Genomic DNA, 20,154 nt, shown 5'->3' on the forward strand with positions numbered 1-20,154 from the left:
CTTGACGGGAACATATTTTGGCGTCGTCTGTGGGAAATCAGCAAGTCCTGAATCAAGACGTGCTCATGAATGACTCGCAACGACCTCTGCTCATCACTATGACGCCGGAAGAATTCGATCGGAGAGTAGCGGCTGCCGTCTTGGCCGTTACACGGAGTCAACATGAAGCCCCGGCTCCTCCTTCATGAATTCCCACCAGGGCCGAGGAGGCCCCCCCGATGCCAACTCGCCAACATCACGCACCTGCAGACGCCCCGCAAGCTCCCTCCATGAGGCCCTTGCCGGAAGCCGACTATTACGACGCCTCCATGGAGTCGGCCGCGGAACAAACCCCGATCAGGGAACAAGCCCGGGGGAAAGGACCCGAAACGGGAGAAGGAAGGGGGCTCGAAAGCTCACCCTTCGTGCACCGGATCCTCGAGGAAGAACTGCCCCGCACTTCAGAACCCCCAATTCTCCGACTACACGGGAATACTAACCCGGAGGACCATCTAGGCCGGTTCGAGAACGCCGCCTCCTGCACTAGTACACCGACGCCATCAAGTGTCGTGTCTTCTTGACCACCTTAGCCGGGTCAGCTCTACGATGGTTCAATCGGCTCCCCCAGTCCTCCATCCGTTCCTTCGCGGACTTCAAGAGCGCTTTCTTGCGACACTTTGCCACCAGCAAGACCTACCGCAAGACGACAATGGATCTCTTCACCACGAAGCAGAAAACCCGCGAATCCCTAAAGGACTACGTGCATCGATTCAATCATGTGGCACAGGAGGTGCCTACAGCGTCCTCGGAAGTTCTTGTGAGCGCCTTCTCCCAGGGCTTAGTGGAAGGGGACTTCTTTAGATCACTGATCAAGAAGGCCACCGAGAACTTCGACATTTTGCTGAGTCGGGCCGACAAGTACATCCACGTGGAAGAAGCTCAGTCCGCGCGGCGCAAGGAAACTGACCCCACCCACCGGTGCGCCCATCGGCACCTCCCCTCCGCCCCCCGAACCGAGCGAAGATCAACGCCACAACTGCTCCATAGGCCCGACTCGGACACTCTCACAGCTCCGGCTAAACCTAGCAATCGTGCCATCCACGAAGTAGCCAGTCAGCCCAACCATTCCGCCGGAACCTCTCGGTGGGTCCCGCGTTTTTGCGCCTACCATCAGTCCCGAAGCCACGCCACCAGCGAATGCCACCAGTATGCCCGAGAGCTACGCCAGGCTGCTGATCAGCGCGCACGGAGGTCTCCCGCGCCGAGGCAAAGAGGATCCGCTCGAGCGGATTACTCCCGGAGCGCGACCTCAGTCGCCTCTATCTGCTCGCCCCGAGACCGTTCTCCGAGGCGGTGGAACCTTCTCCCGTGCTCCGAGGCTCCCCGAGAACCTAGACCCCCTCGCCCCGAAGATATCCCTGAGGACAACCATCACAACGCCCCCCGAGGAAGCATCCACATGATCACGGGGGGAGCAACTGACGGTGACTCCCACCGGGCCCGTAAAGCCCACAATCGACAACTTGAGGTTTACGGTGTCGGCAAGGGACACATGAGAAGCGGGGCCGATCCTCGGATTCGGACCCCAAGACTTGGATAGGAGTTGAGGTCCCGCATGACGACGCCTTAGTCGTTCATGCCACCATAGCCAATTACGACATCGCCCGAGTCTTCGTCGACACAGGCAGTTCGGTCAACATCATTTTCAAACAAGGCGTTTGACCAGATGCAGATCTACCTGGCGGACTTATCGCCTATGGCCACATCCCTGTTCGGATTCACTGGGAACGAGGTGCGGCCACTCGGCCAGATCATCCTAGCCATCTCGCTAGGAAAGAACCACTGAAGAGAACTCGGCGTGTCTCTTTCACCGTGGTCGATGCACCATCGGCCTACAACATCATTATAGAAAGGCCCACTCTGAGTGCCTTCTCGGCGGTGGTCTCCACGTACCACCAAAAAATGAAGTTCCCCGTTGGAGACCGAGTCGGGGAAGCCTGAGGGGATCAACTGGCCTCTCGGCGATGCTATGTAGATATGGTCCGGACTGAAGCCCGGAAGAATCGAAGGATACAAGGCGCCGAGATCCACTCGGTACAGGAAGCTCCAACCGCGGTCATACTTGAAGGTAAAGAATCCCTGCAGGTTTGCCCGGGCCGAGCTGAGGCCACCGTCCAAGTAGCCGCGGACCTGTCCCCAAACTGAAGGAAAGCCTCGGGGTCTGCCTCCTCCGCAACCAAGATGTCTTCGCGTGGACTTTAGACAACCTCACCAGCGTTGATTCCTCTGTTGCTATCCACCGACTCAACGTTCTGCCCGGCACCCGACCCGTCAAGCAAAAAAGAAGACATTTCGGCCCCGAGCAGAACAAGGTCATCCGGGAGGAGGTACAAAAGCTCCTGAAGGCCGGGCACATCAAGGAAGTACACTTCCCGACCTAGCTGTCCAACATAGTGCTCGTGCTGAAACCAAACAACAAGTGGCGAGTATGTGTGGACTTCAGGGACCTCAACAAGGCTTGCCCGAAGGACTGTTACCCCTAGCCAAGGATAGACCAACTGGTGGACTCCACGGCCGGCTTCGAGTACATATGTATGTTAGATGCTTATCAGGGCTATCATCAAATACCACTCGATGTAACCGACCAAGACAAGGTTAGCTTTATAACAACCGATGACACCTTTTGCTATACCGTTATGCCGTTTGGACTAAAAAACGCAGGAGCCACTTATCAACGCCTGATGGACCGAGTGTTCCAACATCAACGAGGCAGAAACGTCGAAGTGTATATTGATGACATCTTGATCAAGACGACTCGGGGCGAATCTCTCGTATCCGACATCGACGAAACCTGCAACACTTTGAGGCAGTACGGGCTCAAATCGAACCCAGCTAAGTGCCTCTTCGGTGTCCGAGCCGGCCGATTCCTCAGATACATAGTGACCGAAAAGGGAATCGAGGCCAACTCGGAGAAAGTACAAGCCTTGGCGCAAATGGCTCCTCCCCGGAACCTTCGAGAAGCCCAGAGATTGGTCGGTCGCATAACAGCCTTGTCCCGGTTCATCTCCCATTCGGCAGAATGCAGCCTCCCATTCTTCAAAATCTTGAGGAAGGCTCAGCGGTTCGAGTGGAACGCCGAATACGACCGAGCCTTCGAGGAACTCAAAACTTACCTGATGCAACTGCCCCTATTGGTGCAATTTTGCCCCAAGCACATTAGGTTTCAATGTTTGGCTAAACCATGCTTGAAGTTAGGCAATTTATGTGATCTAACATGGTTGATGCAAGTTTGCAGGAAAGTCCAAGTTGAAGACTTGACAAGGAAAAGTCCAAGTGTGATCTTAGCAAGGAAAGTCCAAGCGTGGGTCTTGGCAAAGGAGAAGTCCAAGCGTGAGTCTTGGCAATGGAGAAGTCCAAGCGTGAGTCTTGGCAAAGGAGAAGTCCAAGTTGGGTCTTGGCAAGGAAAAGTCCAAGCGTGGGTCTTGGCGAAGAAAAGTCCAAGCGTGGTCTTGGCAAAGGACTTAGCGGACGAAGCCGATAGAAGCATCTCAAGCTAGTGACAGGATGATGGAGCATCCAGGGGAGGCACGAGACTGAGGGAGGTGTTTGAAGGCCGAGGTCAAGGCTAAGGGAAGCTGAAATGTGATTTTTCAGCTTGAGCAGTCGACTGGCCCTGCCAGCAGTCGACTGATTATAAATCAGAATCAAACAGAAAGTTCAGTCAAGTCAGAGGAAGACGGCAGTCGACTGATGGATGAAGAGTCGACTGATGTCAGTCGACTGGTCTTGATCAGTCGACTGATATTTGAACGTTGGGCAAAACAAGGCAAGCATTAAATGCAGTTTTTTTTGCCGTTGAAGCCCATCAGTCGACTGGCCCTGCCAGCAGTCGACTGATGTCGGGAAGAAATAAAAGAAGTCATCTCGAGATCAACTCAAGAACTTTCAATTCTTTCATTCTCTTGTGGTTTCTTTTGAGAACGTGTTTGCTCTCTGTTCTGTGCTTTCTTCCCTTCCTCCAAAACTATATTTCAAATTATTCGAGGAAGACAAATCTTGTAAAGGTTTCTCCGCCTTCAAGGTTTCTTGAGAAGGAGATATTCATAGTGCAATCGGGTGTGGTGTGCGTGTGGATCCTTGAACTAGTCACCTCTGCGGAGGTGGATACCAAGTAAATCATATGGGTTAGTGTTGATCTTTGATTTTCTTATTATTATTTTTGCTTCCGCTAACGATCTCGCAGAGAAAGATCGAAGAATCGCTATTCGTCCCCTCTAGCGAACGCATCGGTCCTAACAGCCCCGACTGGCAAAACCACTCCCAGGCGAACCACTTTGGATGTACCTCTCCACCACCGACTCAGCGGCCAGTTCTGTTCTGGTAAGGAATGAAGGACAATGCTAACAACCCATATACTTCTCCAGCCACTTGTTGAAGGATGCTAAGACCCGATACAGCAGCTTGGAGAAGTTGGTCTGGATCTTGGTTTTATCAACTCGGAGGCTTCGACCGTACTTCCTTTCTCATCCGGTAATCGTGTTGACGAACAACAACTTGGGGTGGGTGCTCACTCAACCCGAGTCCTCCGGGCGACTCATTAAGTGGACCGTGGAACTTGGCGAATATGACATCCAATACCAGCCCCGCACGACGATCAAGGCCCAAGCGTTGGCTGACTTCCTCGCCGAGCTACCTCAAAGCGACTCAGAGGAGGAGTGGAAAGTGTACGTAAACGAATCCTCCAACAAGCAAGGAAGCAGAGTCGGGGTGCTCCTGGTATCCTATCAGGGAGAAGAGATCCGGTTCTCCATGTGGCTAAGTTTTAAGGCTTCGAACAACGAGGCAGAATACTAAGCAGCTATCGCAGGCCTCTAAGCGGTCCGAAGAATGGGAGCAACTCGGGTACAGCTTCTCTCCGACTCCCAGTTGGTGTCTCAACAAGTAGAAGGGAACTATGAAATCAAGAACGACCGGCTCCGTTGGTACGCTGAAGCCTTCACGAAGTTGCGGACGGAATTCCAAGAAGTCAACCTCCTGAAGATCCCTCGAGCCGAGAACAGTAAAGCTGATGAGTTGGCCAGGCTGGCTAGTTTTGTCACCGAATGGACGGAGGAGGAGCCAGTCACTCAGGTGGCGTGGATAGCACAAATTGACCAACCATCTGGGGCGGTGGAGCCGGGCGATTGGAGAACAATACTCGCGTTCCTCCGAACTGGCAAAGTACCCCCGAATCCGGACCAGGCCCGCCTCCTCAAGAGAAGAGCTCCTCGATTCACTCTAATCGGGGATCAACTATATCGGCGGGCGTTCTCCCGGCCATTGCTCAAGTGTTTCGGACCTGAAGATGCAGAATACTATTGGTGCAATCGTGCCCTAAGTGCATTGGGTTTCAATGTTTGGCTGAACCATGTTTGAAGTTAGGCAATATCTGTGATCTAACATGTGTGATGCAAGTTTGCAGGAAAGTCCAGGTTGAAGACTTAGCAAGGAAAAGTCCAAGGTTGATCTTGGCAAAGGTGAAGTCCAAGGTTGGTCTTGGTAAAGGACTTGACATGACGAAGCCGATGGAAGCATCTCAAGCTAGTGCGAGGATGATGGAGCATCAGGGGAGGCACGAGGCTGTGGGAGGTGTTTGAAGGCCGAGGGCAAGGTCAAGAGAAGCTGAAATGAGACTTTTCAGCTTTACCAGTCGACTGGACCTGCCAGCAGTCGACTGCTCATAAATCAGACTCAAACAGAAAAATCAGTCGAGCCAGAGGAAGACAGGAGTCGACTGGGCAGTCGACTGGAGTATGGGAGTCGACTGGTCTTGGATTAGTCGACTGATATTTGAACGTTGGCGAAAACAAGGCAAGTATTTAATGCATTTTAATGCAGATTTTGTTGTCGATTGAAGCCATCAGTCGACTGGTCCTGCCAGCAGTCGACTGATGTCGAAGAATTATAAAAGAAGCCTACTTGAGATCAAATCAAGAATTTTGCCATTCTTTTATTTCTTTGTGCTTCTTCTGAGAATTTGTTGTTCTCTGATTCTTTGCTTTCTTCCTCTCCTCCAAAACTATCTTTCATATCATTTGAGGAGAACAAAGCTTGTAAAGGTTTCTCCGCCTTCGAGATTTTCGAGAAGGAGAAGATTCATAATGCATCGGGTGTGTGCGTGTGCGTGGATCCTTGGATTAGTCACCTCTGCGGAGGTGGATACTAAGTAAACAATCTGGGTTAGCGTTGATCTCTTGTTTCTCTAGTATTATTTTTGCTTCCGATAACACTCTTGCAGAGAAACTCGAAAGAAAGATTCGAAAAACGCTATTCACCCCCCTCTAGCGAACCAACTGATCCTAACAAGTGGTATCAGAGCGAGGCCGCTCTTCACCGGACTAACCGCCGGAAGAGCCATGATCTAGATCTAACCATGTGGGTTGAACTTTAAACAAAGGAAGTGGGTGATCCCGTGTCTGAATCAAGAGGACCAGACACCAGGCAGGAAGTCCTGGTTGCGACTGGGCAGGAAGTCCTAGTAGGTCGGGTGGACCGAGGGGCAGGAAGTCCTGGTTGCGACTGGGCAGGAAGTCCTAGTAGGTCAGGGTGGACCGAGGGGTAAGAAGTCCTCGTGGGTCGAGGATTCGGACATCAAACGGAGGCTTTCCGTTTGGGAAGGGGCCTGTGGTCCTTTGTTTGAGGGGGAGATTGTTGGTTTGCAAGGGTGCAAACATAGTCCCACATCTAAAACACATGGAAAAGATCATAGGTTTAAAAGGATGAAAGATATCTTCATTGGTATGAGGCCTTTTGGGAAGAACCCAAGAACAAAGCCAGGAGGGTTTAGGCCCAAAGTGAACAATATCATATCATTGTGGAGATGCGGACATGCTTGGGGACCTACATCCTTGAGTCGACTAACCAGTCGACTGATATTCTGAATATGCTCTATTGATGCATTCTGATCCGAAATTCAGAAATGCCGTAGAAATTCCATAAAATTTAAAAAAATCTGAAATTTGCCGAGCATATTTGTTTCAATGATATCTATCAAGGAAAAATTATACTTCATGAAAATTCATCATATTTACGGATTGGCACAAACTTCAAGAATGTGCTTAAAAGTGCATTGTTAAAAATCACTATGATGCATTGTTGTGATTCCTATAGTTTTGTGACTGTCTAACATTGTGATTTCATTTCATACATGTTTTTCAAACATTTTAAATATCCAATTATGACTAATGAGCAAGATATCCATGAATTGAATATTTGCTTTCCTCACAATTAGTCTATTATTAATATTTTGATACTTTTCATACCATAACAATGTGTCATAAGCACAAGTAAAGTATGAATATCATCCTATCATCTCACATATTGATCAAGCAAGCACAAACACAATCAAAGTCATCCTAATTGTCTTGTGAGATGTTGTTCATGTAATGGCTCATACATTGCTAAAATCAATCATTCCACAAAACACATTCCTAAACCCCTTCTTATATTTGTAAATTCGGCTTCGGACAATGGTTTAGTAAATATGTCGGCAAGGTTTGATTTGGATTCTATGTAATTTAACTCTATATCTCCTTTTGCTACATGATCTCTTATAAAATGATGTTAATTTCAATATCTCATATGATGCTTTTCCATGTTCCTTTTATGATTTTCTATGTGTTTAGGACTTATTTTGATTATCAACGTTAATGATGCATATTTTCAAAATCTTAAGGGGGAGTTAGAACTTTCATATTTAAGATGAAGTTTAGATTTCAAACCTTAAGGGGGAGTTTTGGGTTTTCCATATTTAGAAAGAGTCCTTAATCTCAAATCTTAAGGGGGAGCTAGAGTTTGAAATATCAAGAAAGAGTTCAAAATTTCAAAATCATAAGGAGGACCCTAAATGTGTTAAATTTAAAGGAGTTGTGAGTAAGGGGGAGTATACGTTTTATAAGTGTTTGAAAGGATCACATTGTGTTTAAGGGGAGCCCTTTGGGAAAATCCTAAACTAATACATTCAAACATATTTTAAAATCCCTCAAGAAATTAAGGAGAGTGTCCAAATCAGAAAATTCGAATCCATTAGAAATAGTGATACAAAGTTGGACTTATATAAACTTTTTCCAACTATCTTTGGACTTTATATCAAACTATCATATTTAAGGTCAAAATTTTTAAAAAATATTTTTCTCAAATAGTGTTAGTCATAAGTAATGTACGTGTGAAATTTCATGAATTTTTGAAACTCGTACAATTACTTATGTATTTTTCAATCTCGTCTCTGATAACTGAAATTCAGTGTATCAGTCGACTGGTTCAGAGTACAGTCGACTGATGAGTCGACTGATGGTTTATGAGTCGACTGATACTACTGTTTTAGCATATCTTAATGAACTTAAGGTATTCTTTTCCCTCCGAAACTCTTGTTGGTGCTATTCTAAAGGGGGAGAATCAATTTTAGGAGAATTTAACCTTACTTAACTTATGGAATCACTTTTTGATCTTTAACAAAAAGGGAGAGATTTATGAAGGGTTAAGTTAGGAAAAGAGAGAGATAAATGTTTATCATGTTTTATCATGCTTATCGATTCATGCTATTCATGTTTATCATGCTTATGATGCTTTGATATTTGATGCTCTGATATCATGTGATTCATGCTTTATTTATAATATGTTAATCACATGTTATATTGTATATGTTTTAAAGACCTAACTTAAACAGGGTTTTGTCAAACATTAAAAAGGGGAAGATTGTTGGTGCAATCGTGCTCCAAGTGCATTGGGTTTCAATGTTTGGCTGAACCATGTTTGAAGTTAGGAAATATCTGTGATCTAACATGTGTGATGCAAGTTTGCAGGAAAGTCCAGGTTGAAGACTTGGCAAGGAAAAGTCTAAGGTTGGTCTTGGCAAAGGAAAGTCCAAGCGTGGGTCTTGGCAAGGAAAAGTCCAGGTTGAAGACTTGGCAAAGGAAAGTCCAGGCATGGGTCTTGGCAAGTGAAAAGTCTAAGGTTGGTCTTGACAAAGGAGAAAGTCCAAGCGTGAGTCTTGGCAAGGAAAAGTCCAAGGTTGGTCTTGGCAAAGGTGAAGTCCAAGGTTGGTTTGGCAAAGGACTTGACATGACGAAGCTGATGGAAGCATCTCAAGCTAGTGCGAGGATGATGGAGCATCCAGGGGAGGCACGAGGCTGTGGAAGGTGTTTGAAGGCCGAGGTCAAGGTCAAGAGAAGCTGAAATGGGACTTTTCAGCTTTACCAGTCGACTGACCCTGCCAGCAGTCGACTGCTCATAAATCAGACTCAAACAGAAAAATCAGTCGAGCAAGAGGAAGACAGGAGTCGACTGGGCAGTCGACTAGAGTATAGGAGTCGACTGGTCTTGGATCAGTCAACTGATATTTCAACTGATATTTTGTTGCCGATTGAAGCCATCAGTCGACTGGCCCTGCCAGCAGTCGACTGATGTCGAAGAATTATAAAAGAAGCCTGCTCAAGATCAAATCAAGAATTTTGCCATTCTCTTATTTCTTTGTGCTTCTTCTGAGAACTTGTTGTTATCTGATTCTTTGCTTTCTTCCTCTCCTCCAAAACTATCTTTCATATCATTTGAGGAGAACAAAGCTTGTAAAGGTTTCTCCGCCTTCGAGGTTTTCGAGAAGGAGAAGATTCATAGTGCATCGGGTGTGTGCGTGGATCCTTGGATTAGTCACCTCTACGGAGGTGGATACCAAGTAAACAATCCGGGTTAGCATTGATCTCTTGTTTCTCTAGTATTATTTTTGCTTCCGCTAACACTCTTGCAGAGAAACTCGAAAGAAAGATTCGAAAAACGCTATTCACCCCCCCTCTAGCGAACCAACCGATCCTAACAAATACGTGCTGAAGGAAGCTCACCAAGGTTGCTGTGGTGATCATCCGGGTGGTCGATCCCTGGAGTGGAAAGTCCTGCTGGCTGAATATTTCTGGCCAACTCTCCAAGCAGACTCAGCGAAAATGGTGTCAACATGCCTTCACTGTCAGAAATATCAACCTTTCTCGAGGCGCCCGACAGATCAACTGAGGACAACCACCACTTCCTGCCCGTTCGACCAGTGGGGAATGGACATAGTAGGACCTTCCTGACAGGACCGCAACAGAAGATGTTCTTATGGGTCGCCGTAGATTACTTCTCCAAATGGGTGGAGGCCGAAGCCCAAGCCCGAATCAGGGAAGATGTGGTGCTCAAGTTCTTATGGAAAAACATCGTATGCAGATACGGCATCCCGTACCGCATCGTCTCGGATAACGGGCGTCAATTCCAAGGAAAGAAGATACAAGAGTGGTGCAAAGGACTCGGCATCCAACAAGCCTTCACTTCGGTAGCCAACCAACAGAGTAATTGGCAAACCGAAGTCGTCAACCGAGAGATAGTACGGGGGCTCAAAATCAAGTTAGATCATGAAGGGGGGAGCTGGGTTGAAGAATTGCCTTGCATTCTTTGGGCTTACCGCACCACACCGAGGGAAAGTACCGGTATAACGCCCTTTCACTTAGTGTATGGCGGAGAAGCTGTGGTCCCTATGGAAATTGGGATCAAGTCGGATCGGCGGCAGTACTACGACGCTGGCAACGGCGATCGAAGACTCGCAGAGCTAGATTTCGTGTCTGAAACCCGAGACCGAGCATCCACTCGGTTGACTGTCTACCGACAACGCATGTGCAACACGTACAACAAACGAGTCATCCCCCGAATCTTCCAAGTCGAAGACCTGGTGTGGAAGAAAGCCAAACCGGTAGGAAACGTCGGCAAGCTTGAACCACCATGGGAAGGCCCTTACCGAGTCGTCAAGAAAACGAGTGTCGGCGCCTACTACCTGGTGGACTCAACAGGGAAGAGCTTGGTGCGGCCGTGGAGCACAACCCACCTGCAACCGTATCGGACTTGATGGGCTAACGGGAGTTCCTTACTTTCTGCACACTCCCTTGTACTCACTATTGTAAATATGCCTGACCAATGAAATTGCTTTTCAGGCAACACTTGTCTCGTTTCCTCGAAACTCCATCCTCCGGGATCGAGCTCAATTCAGGTCTCGGACCTGCTCCATCAGCAATTACCCTCTTCAGGATTCAACCTCTCTCGATTCGGGCATAACCGGGATCGAGTTCAATTCAGGTCTCGGACCTGCTCCATCGGCAATTGCCCTCTTCAGGGTTCAACCTCTCCAGGTTCGGGCATAACCAGGATCGAGCTCAATTCAGGTCTCAGATCTGCTCCATCGGCAATTTCTCTCTTCAGGGTTCAACCTCTCCCGGTTCGGGCATAACCGGGATCGAGCTCAATTCAGGTCTCGGACCTGCTCCATCGGCAATTGCCCTCTTCAGGGTTTAACCCGGCAATTGCCCTCTTCAGGGTTCAACCTCTCCCGGTTCGGGCATAATCGGGATCAAGCTCAATTCAGGTCTCGGACCTGCTCCATCGACAATTGCCCTCTTCAGGGTTCAACCTCTCCCGGTTCGGGCATAATCAGGATTGAGCTCAATTCAGGTCACGGACCTGCTCCATCGGCCATTTCCCTCTTCAGGATTCAACCTCTCCCGGTTCGGGCATAACCGAGATCGAGCTCAATTCAGGTCGCGGACCTGCTCCATCAGCCATTACCCTCTTCAGGGTCCAACCTCTCCCGGTTCGGGCATAACCGGGATCGAGCTCAACTCAGGTCTCGGACCTGTTCCATCGGCAATTACCCTCTTCAGTGTACGATCTCTCCCGGTTCGGGCATAACGAGGATTGAGCTCTCAAGTCTTAAGCCTACTTCACGGGGCGACACTGACTCCATTCTTGTCGAAGAGGTAGGACACTCGGAGACAGAAGGATAACAACGAAACTTACAAGGTGGACGGTCGGGCCACTCTCGAACTCGCCGAGCCCGACGTCGAGGTGGCAGCCCTTGGAGATGCTCTCGACGGCAGCGCTGCCCCTGTAGTTGGCGACATTCCTTCGGTAATTGTTGCTACCGCCGGATCAGTAGATGGTGCTGCTGCCAACCCGGTGGGCGTCGCCGAATTGGACGCCCTCGTCTCCCCTACCGTAACCGGCGACGCGGGGTGGAGATCCCGACTCGGGGGCGAGGCCGAATTCGCCGGCGCCCGTGCTCAGAGTGGGAGGATATCCCTTAGACACCTTGGACTTCTTGAGCCGCTTCGGGCTGGATTTCTTAGACCGCCCCTCCTCCCGGCGAGGTGAGCGCGAACGGTGGCGCTTCTTCTTGGATTGAGAGGGAGTCTTCTTCGACCGACTCCTCTCCTCCGCTATCCCTTTCCCTTTCTCGGCCGCGGGACGCGGTCCCCTCGACTCCTCAGCTGTGGTGCCCTCCTCCCGAATAGAGGTCTCGGGCCCCAACGATTCGGGCAATTGCCCCGCACCCTCATGTGACACTCCCATCGTTGGCTCCGCGGACTCGGTCTCCGGAACAGCATTCGACTGGGTGGGCGTGATTAGGTCTTCCACTGACACGCAACTCCTCTTTATGAACTTGTTAATCGACGCGTCCATCCAAACGTCGTCTGCAGATAAGAAAAAAGAAATTAAGTTAGTTCTTACAGAAGTCCGGGTGAAGACACAGCTTACCGAGTGTTGTAGGTAGCGCCTTGGCGATGGGGCTCAAGTGCGCTCTGAAGAGTAGCCCTTCCTCGCCCACCAGTTTGTTGACGTCAAACTTCAGGCCTTTCAGCAACTCGGACGTGTCCAAGTAAACCTTATTCTTCTTAAAAGGCTTCGGGACGGGCAGATCCGGGAGCTCCGATAGCCACTCAGTCGGGAAATCGAATGGACTCGGGGAGGAAAGATAGAAAAACCTACGGTGCCAACCCTTATGGGACGTCGGGTACTTATCCAAAAAGTTAAACCCCGGCTTCGCATTAAGGAAGAAGACACCGTCCAACTTCTGCTTCGGGTAGAAAAAGAAATGAAGGACGGCTGGGTCCAGGGGGATTCGGTACATCTTGAATACAAGAACGACTCCACATAGGAGTCGGAACGAGTTGGGGGCCAACTGGTTCAAGGGGATTTGGAAGTATTCGGAGACTTCCTGGAAGAACTCGGGAATCGGGAACCGGAGCCCGCTCTTTAATTGGCCATGGAAGAAGGTTAGGAAACCGGGTGGAGGGCTATTCGGCCGCTAATGACGCTCCGGGACCTCTATCCTATATTGACCCGGAATTTCATACTTAAGCCTAATCTCCGACCTAATCTTATCGGTAAAAGTACTAGACACCGACTCATACCAGCAACCCACAGGCTCATCGGATGCCATGGCTAAAGACAGATCCCTAAGAACGCGATGGAAAAAGGAAATGAGGGAGAAGGAAAACGAAGCTTACTTGCTGCGGAGAAAGGAAGGAAAGCAAGGGAGAAGGAATCGCCGGAGAAGGGAAGCAAGACGGAGGCAGGAGAGGAACAATGACGCAGGCGCACAGCGCCTGCCTTCGCCGCCCTACTTATACCCAAACCCTACCGATCCTCCGCCGTCCGATCAGGCCTTAGAGAAATGGCAGGATTGGCTAACAGCCGCCCATCCCGATGGATCCCGTTTCCCAGGCGAGATTTTCCTCATCATTACGCTGATCCGCCTGTCTCATCGGACACCCCGCGTCATTAAACCCATGCCCCGGAAAAGACCCAAGCCATGTCGATCAAGTGCCCGCCGTCTTGGCTGACCACTATCTCCTTGACACGTGCCGGCCTCTCATACCTAACCGATTTCAGGGATATCGGCCATCGGAGCTCAACTCGGACTCGGGCCAACGGTCGCAGGGAGCTAATCCCGATTCGGCCTATAGGGGCTATTAAACTGAGTGTATAGCTTCTTAAGCCCGAGTGTATAGCTTCTTAAGCCCGAACAGAGTCGACGATCGCTCAAACCCGGATCGAGACTAACGCTCATGAACATGCGGGCCGAATCCCACACACCTCGGCCTCGATCCGAGTTGACCCATTCAGACATCAGCCTTCCGGACCCTTCGGCAGCTCCTCCCCTAGCCGAATAACACCGATCGAATCGGAGCGAATTCACAAAATCAATCGGCACACCAAATCCGACCGTTGTCTAACAAAATTCATTCAAGGGAAACGGGTCCAACAAAATTCATTAAAAAAAACGGGTCTAACAGAATTCATTCAAGGGAAACGGGCCTAATACATTTATTACATCGCTACTTTGCCACATTGTTAAAAGAAGCAGGCGCTACTCCTCGTCATCAAACGGTCTCTCCTTAGAAATGGGTTGGATTGACTGTGGATGTCACCTCCCGGGATAGCTGCTCCATGTGATACTGAATCATCGCTAAGGACCCTCCCACATGTGCAGCCACCACGCTGTCACGCCGCTCCATGTCTTTTATAACGGTCAGAAGCCGCTGGTTTTCCAGCTTTTCCCGCACCACCGTCGCTTCCGCCTGTCGGGCCCGCTCCTCTGCTGCTCTTGCTCGCCTGCGGAGCACGGCGATTAGTGTCTCCATCTCCCGCCGAGGGCCTGGATGATTAGTGGACCTCGCGTCGCTCGAGGCGGACCTGCTACCTTCACTCTCCATGGCGATGACCCTCTGCATGAAAACAAAACAAGAAGAAGACCCCCCTCACTTACAGCGCCTCGTAAATGATCCCGCCACGTCACCGGCGCCTTGGGACTAGTTGTCGCCTCGTAAATGATCCCGCCACGTCACCGGCGCCTTGGGACTAGTTGTTGTCATTTCCCGGGCTTCGCTCTGGCTTGTTTTGTTTTCGTGCAGAGGGTCATCGCCATGGAGAGTGAAGGTAGCAGATCCGCCTTGAGCGACGCGGGGTCCACTAATCATCCAGGCCCTCGGCAGGAGATGGAGACACTAATCGCAGTGCTCCGCAGGCGAGCAGGAGCAGCAGAGGAGCGGGCCCGACAGGCGGAAGCGATGGTGGTGCGGGAAAAGCTGGAAAACCAGCGGCTTCAGACCGTCATAAAAGATATGGAGCGGCGTGACAGCTTGGTGGCTGCACATGTGGGAGGGTCCTTAGCGACGATTCAGTATCACATGGAGCAGCTATCCCGGGAGGTGACATCTGCAGTTGATCCAACCCATTTCTAAGGAGAGACCGTCTGATGACGAGGAGTAGCGCCTGCTTCTTTTAACAATGTGGCAAAGTAGCGATGTAATAAATGTATTAGGCCCGTTTCCCTTGAATGAATTCTGTTAGGCCCATTTTCCTTAAATGAATTTTGTTGGACCCGTTTCCCTTAAATGAATTTTGTTAGACAACGGTCGGATTTGGTGTGCCGATTGATTTTGTGAATTCGCTCCGATTCGATCGGTGTTATTCGGCTAGGGGAGGAGCTGCCGAAGGGTCCGGAAGGCTGATGTCTGAATGGGTCAACTCGGATCGAGGCCGAGGTGTGTGGGATTCGGCTCGAGCTTGTTTGGAGGACTCGGCCCGCATGTTCATGAGCGTTAGTCTCGATCCGAGTTTGAGCGATCGTCGACTCTGTTCGGGCTTAAGAAGCTATACACTCGGGCTTAAGAAGCTATACACTCAGTTTAGTAGCCTCTATAGGCCGAATCGGGATTAGCTCCCTGCGACCGTTGGCCCGAGTCCGAGTTGAGCTCCGATGGCCGATATCCCTGAAATCGGTTAGGTATGAGAGGCCGGCACGTGTCAAGGAGATAGTGGTCAGCCAAGACGGCGGGCACTTGATCGACATGGCTTGGGTCTTTTCCGGGGCATGGGTTTAATGACGCGGGGTGTCCGATGAGACAGGCGGATCAGCGTAATGATGAGGAAAATCTCGCCTGGGAAACGGGATCCATCGGGATGGGCGGCTGTTAGCCAATCCTGCCATTTCTCTAAGGCCTGATCGGACGGCGGAGGATCGGTAGGGTTTGGGTATAAGTAGGGCGGCGAAGGCAGGCGCTGTGCGCCTGCGTCATTGTTCCTCTCCTGCCTCCGTCTTGCTTCCCTTCTCCGGCGATTCCTTCTCCCTTGCTTTCCTTCCTTTCTCCGCAGCAAGTAAGCTTCATTTTCCTTCTCCCTCATTTCTTTTTTCCATCGCGTTCTTAGGGATCTGTCTTTAGCTATGGCATCCGATGAGCCTGTGGGTTGCTGGTATGAGTCGGTGTCTAGTACTTTTACCGATAAGACTAGGTCGGAGATTTGGCTTAAGTATGAAATTCCGGGTCAATATAGGATAGAGGTCCCGGAGCGTCATCAGCGGCCGAATAGCCCTCCACCCGGTTTCCTAACCTTCTTCCATGGCCAATTAGAGAGCGGGCTCCGGTTCCCGATTCCCGAGTTCTTCTAGGAAGTCTCCGAATACTTCCAAATCCCCTTGAACTGGTTGGCCCCCAACTCGTTCCGACTCCTATGTGGAGTCGTTCTTGTATTCAAGATACCGAATCCCCCTGGACCTCGACCGTCCTTCATTTCTTTTTCTACCCGAAGCAGAAGTTGGACGTGTTCTTCTTCCTTAATACGAAGCCGGGGTTTTAACTTTTTGGATAAGTACCCGACGTCCCATAAGGGTTGGCACCGTAGATTTTTCTATCTTTCCTCCCCGCGTTCATTCGATTTCCCGACTGAGTGGCTATCGGAGCTCCCAGATCTGCTCATCCCGAAGCCTTTTAAGAAGAATAAGATTTACTTGGACGCGTCCGAGTTGCTGAAAGGCTTGAAGTTTGATGTCAACAAATTGATGGGTGAGGAAGGGCTGCTCTTCAGAGCGCACTTGAGCCCCATCGCCAAGGCGCTACCTGCAACACTCGGTAAGCTGTGTCCTCACCCTTCTTTAAGGACTAACTTAATTTCTTTTTTCTTATCTGCAGATGACGTTTGGATGGACGCGTCGATCAACAAGTTCATAAAGTGGAGTTGCGCGTCAGTGGAAGACCTAATCACGCCCACCCAGTCGGATGTTGCTCTGGAGACCGAGTCCGCGGAGCCAACGATGGGAGCGCCACTTGAGGCCGCCGGGGCAACTGCCCGAATCGACGGGGCCCGAGACCTCCATTCGGGAGGAGGGCACCCCAGCTGAAGGAGTCGAGGGGACCACGTCCCGCGGCTGAGAAAGGGAAAGGGATAGCGGAGGAGAGGAGTCGGTCGAAGAAGACTCCCTCTCAATCCAAGAAGAAGCGCCACCGTTCGCGCTCACCTTGCCGGAGGAGGGGCGGTCTAAGAAGTCCAGCCCGAAGCGGCTCAAGAAGTCCAAGGTGTCTAAGGGATATCCTCCCACTCTGAGCACGGGCGCCGGCGAATCTGGCCTCGCCCTCGAGTCGAGATCTCCACCACGCTCGGATCCGACCGAGGTGGTCTTTGTGGATATGGATGCGGGAGGAACCACGTCACCGGTTACGGTGGGGGAGACGAGGGCTTCCGATTCGGCGACGACCACCGGGTCGGCGTCGGGCTCGGCGAGTTCGAGAGTGGCCCGGTCGTCCACCTCAAGCGCAGACTTCCTATCGCTGGCGACGACCCAAGTGGCTGCGGATGCTCCTTCTCCCGGGAGGAGGTGATGGACGTGATGAGCCGGGTCCGCGCTCTATGGACCCTCGAATCGTTCCAAGGGATTAACACCTCTGAGCTGAGCTTCCGAGGCAACTTCCATATTCTGCGCGTAAGTTCTTGCAGCTCTCCTTGATTTCGCTTTTCCCTGCGACTAACGAGGCCTTTGCTTTTTACGCAGATCTGGGTTGAACATATGGAGATGCACACCCGGCTGCACTACCTGAACTACCAGTTCTTTGTGGTGGACCGGCAACTGTAGTCAATGAGGGCTCAAGACTCCGAGCGGCTCCGCGAAGTGGGGGAGGCCCGAGCCGTAGCAGACAAAGCAGCCAGGAAGCTGCCCACTATCGGGCCAAACTGTTGAAGGCCCAGGAGAAGGTGGAGAGCTTGGAGCAAGAGGCTGCGGCTGCTAGGGCCAAGGACTAAGAAGAGCTGCGACAGGTTCGGGAGCAACTGGCCCAACAGGCTAGGGAGTTGTCTCGGGCGCTCGAGGAGTCGGCCGCCCTAAAGAAAAAAGCCGAGGACTTGACCGCAGAAAAGAAGGCGCTGGAGGACTCGGTTGCCAGCTTAAGGGGCGAATTCGACGCCTACAAGGAAGGGGTGCCCGGACGAGTGCAAGCTGCTCAGAAGACCTGGCTGGAGTCGGAGGAATATTTCGACCAATTCCAGGAGAAGACTGCCCGCATGCTGGAGCACGGCTTCAAAGGGGCGCTGAAGCAAGTAGCTGCGGCGGGCTTTTTCCCTCCCGGTACCTCTCTGCAGTTTCCAGATCCAGCCAAGGTTTGGGCCGAGCTGCCCGAGTCGAAGAGGAGAGGGTAAGGAGTAGGAATTGTACCTTTTTTGCCAAGTCACATAGAACTTCGTGTAATATTCCTTAGACTTCGAAATTAATAGAAGCTTTTGCCTTGTAAGTTTTCGTTGTTATCCTTCTGTCTTCGAGTGTCCTACCTCTTCGACAAGAATGGAGTTGGTGTCGCCCCGTGAAGTAGGCTTAAGACTTGAGAGCTCAATCCCGACTCCGCTCGGGCCGGGAGATTTTGAGCCCTGAGGGCATTTGTCGAGGAAGCGGGTTCGAGATCGGATTGAGCTCGATCCATGTTATGCCCGAACCGGGAGAGATCGTACACTGAAGAGGGCAATTGCTGATGGAGCAGGTTCGAGACCTGAGTTGAGCTCGATCCCGGATATGCCCGAACCGGGAGAGGTTGGACCCTAAAGAGGGCAATGGCCGATGGAGCAAGTCCGCGACCTGAATTGAGCTCGATCTCGATTATGCCCGAACCGAGAGAGGTTGAACCCTGAAGAGGGAAATGGCCGATGGAGCAGGTTCGCGACCTGAATTGAGCTCAATCCCGATTATGCCCGAACCGAGAGAGGTTGAACCCTGAAGAGGGCAATTGCCGATCGAGCAGGTCCGAGACCTGAATCGAGCTCGATCCCAATTATGCCCGAACCGGGAGAGGTTGAACCCTGAAGAGGGCAATTGCCGATGGAGCAGGTCCGCGACCTGAATTGAGCTCGATCCCGGTTATGCTCGAACCGGGAGAGGTTAAACCCTGAAGAGGGCAATTGCCGATGGAGCAGGTCCGAGACCTGCATTGAGCTCGATCCCGGTTATGCCCGAATCGGGAGAGGTTGAACCCTGAAGAGAAAAATTGCCGATGGAGCAGGTCTGAGACCTGAATTTGAGCTCGATCCCGGTTATGCCCGAACCTGGAGAGGTTGAACCCTGAAGAGGGCAATTGCCGATGGAGCAGGTCCGAGACCTGAATTGAACTCGATCCCGGTTATGCCCGAATCGGGAGAGGTTGAACCTTGAAGAGGATAATTGCTGATGGAGCAGGTCCGAGACCTGAATTGAGCTCGATCCCGGAGGATGGAGTTTCGAGGAAACGAGACAAGTGTTGCCTGAAAAGCAATTTCATTGGTCAGGCATATTTACAATAGTGAGTACAAGGGAGTGCGCAGAGAGTAAGGAACTCCCGTTAGCCCATCAAGTCTGATACGGTTGCAAGTGGGTTGCGCTCCACGGCCGCACCAAGCTCTTCCCCGCTGAGTCCACCAGGTAGTAGGCGCCGACACTCGTTTTCTTGACGACTCGGTAAGGGCCTTCCCATGGTGGTTCGAGCTTGCCGATGTCTCCTACCGGTTTGGCTTTCTTCCACACCAGGTCTCCGACTTGGAAGGTTCGGGGGATGACTCGTTTGTTGTACGTGTTGCACATGCGTTGTCGGTAGGCAGTCAACCGAGCGGATGCTCGGTCTTGGGTTTCTGACATGAGATCTAGCTCTGCGAGTCTTCGGTCGTCGTTGCCAGCGTCGTAGTACTGTCGCCGATCCGACTCGACGCCAATTTCCATAGAGACCACAGCTTCTCCGCCATACACTAAGTGAAAAGGCGTCATACCGGTACTTTCCCTCGGTGTGGTGCGGTAAGACCAGAGAATGCAAGGCAATTCTTCAACCCAGCTCTCCCCTTCATGATCTAACTTGGTTTTGAGCCCCCATACTATCTCTCGGTTGACGACTTTGGTTTGCCCGTTGCTCTGTGGGTAGGCTACCGAAGTGAAGGCTTGCTAGATGCCGAGCCCTTTGCACCACTCTTGAATCTTCTTTCCTTGGAATTGACGCCCGTTATCCGAGACGATGCAGTACGGGATGCCGTATCTGCATACGATGTTTTTCCATAAGAACT

General features: G+C 51.0%; 1 protein-coding gene across 1 annotated transcript; it reads right to left on the reverse strand.

The window, feature by feature from the left end:
- Window positions 1-19,453: 19,453 nt before the first annotated feature.
- On the reverse strand, window positions 19,454-19,864 carry LOC141823303 (uncharacterized). Its single transcript, XM_074710570.1, has one exon. It carries the CDS (start codon window positions 19,862-19,864, stop codon window positions 19,454-19,456), a length of 411 nt encoding a protein of 136 aa, XP_074566671.1.
- Window positions 19,865-20,154: the final 290 nt, after the last annotated feature.

The sequence above is a fragment of the Curcuma longa genome, chromosome 1 (genome assembly GCF_044706935.1).
Source record: "Curcuma longa cultivar G26 ecotype Majalengka, Jawa Barat chromosome 1, ITB_CL_G26_1.1, whole genome shotgun sequence".
NCBI classification, from domain to species: domain Eukaryota; kingdom Viridiplantae; phylum Streptophyta; class Magnoliopsida; order Zingiberales; family Zingiberaceae; genus Curcuma; species Curcuma longa.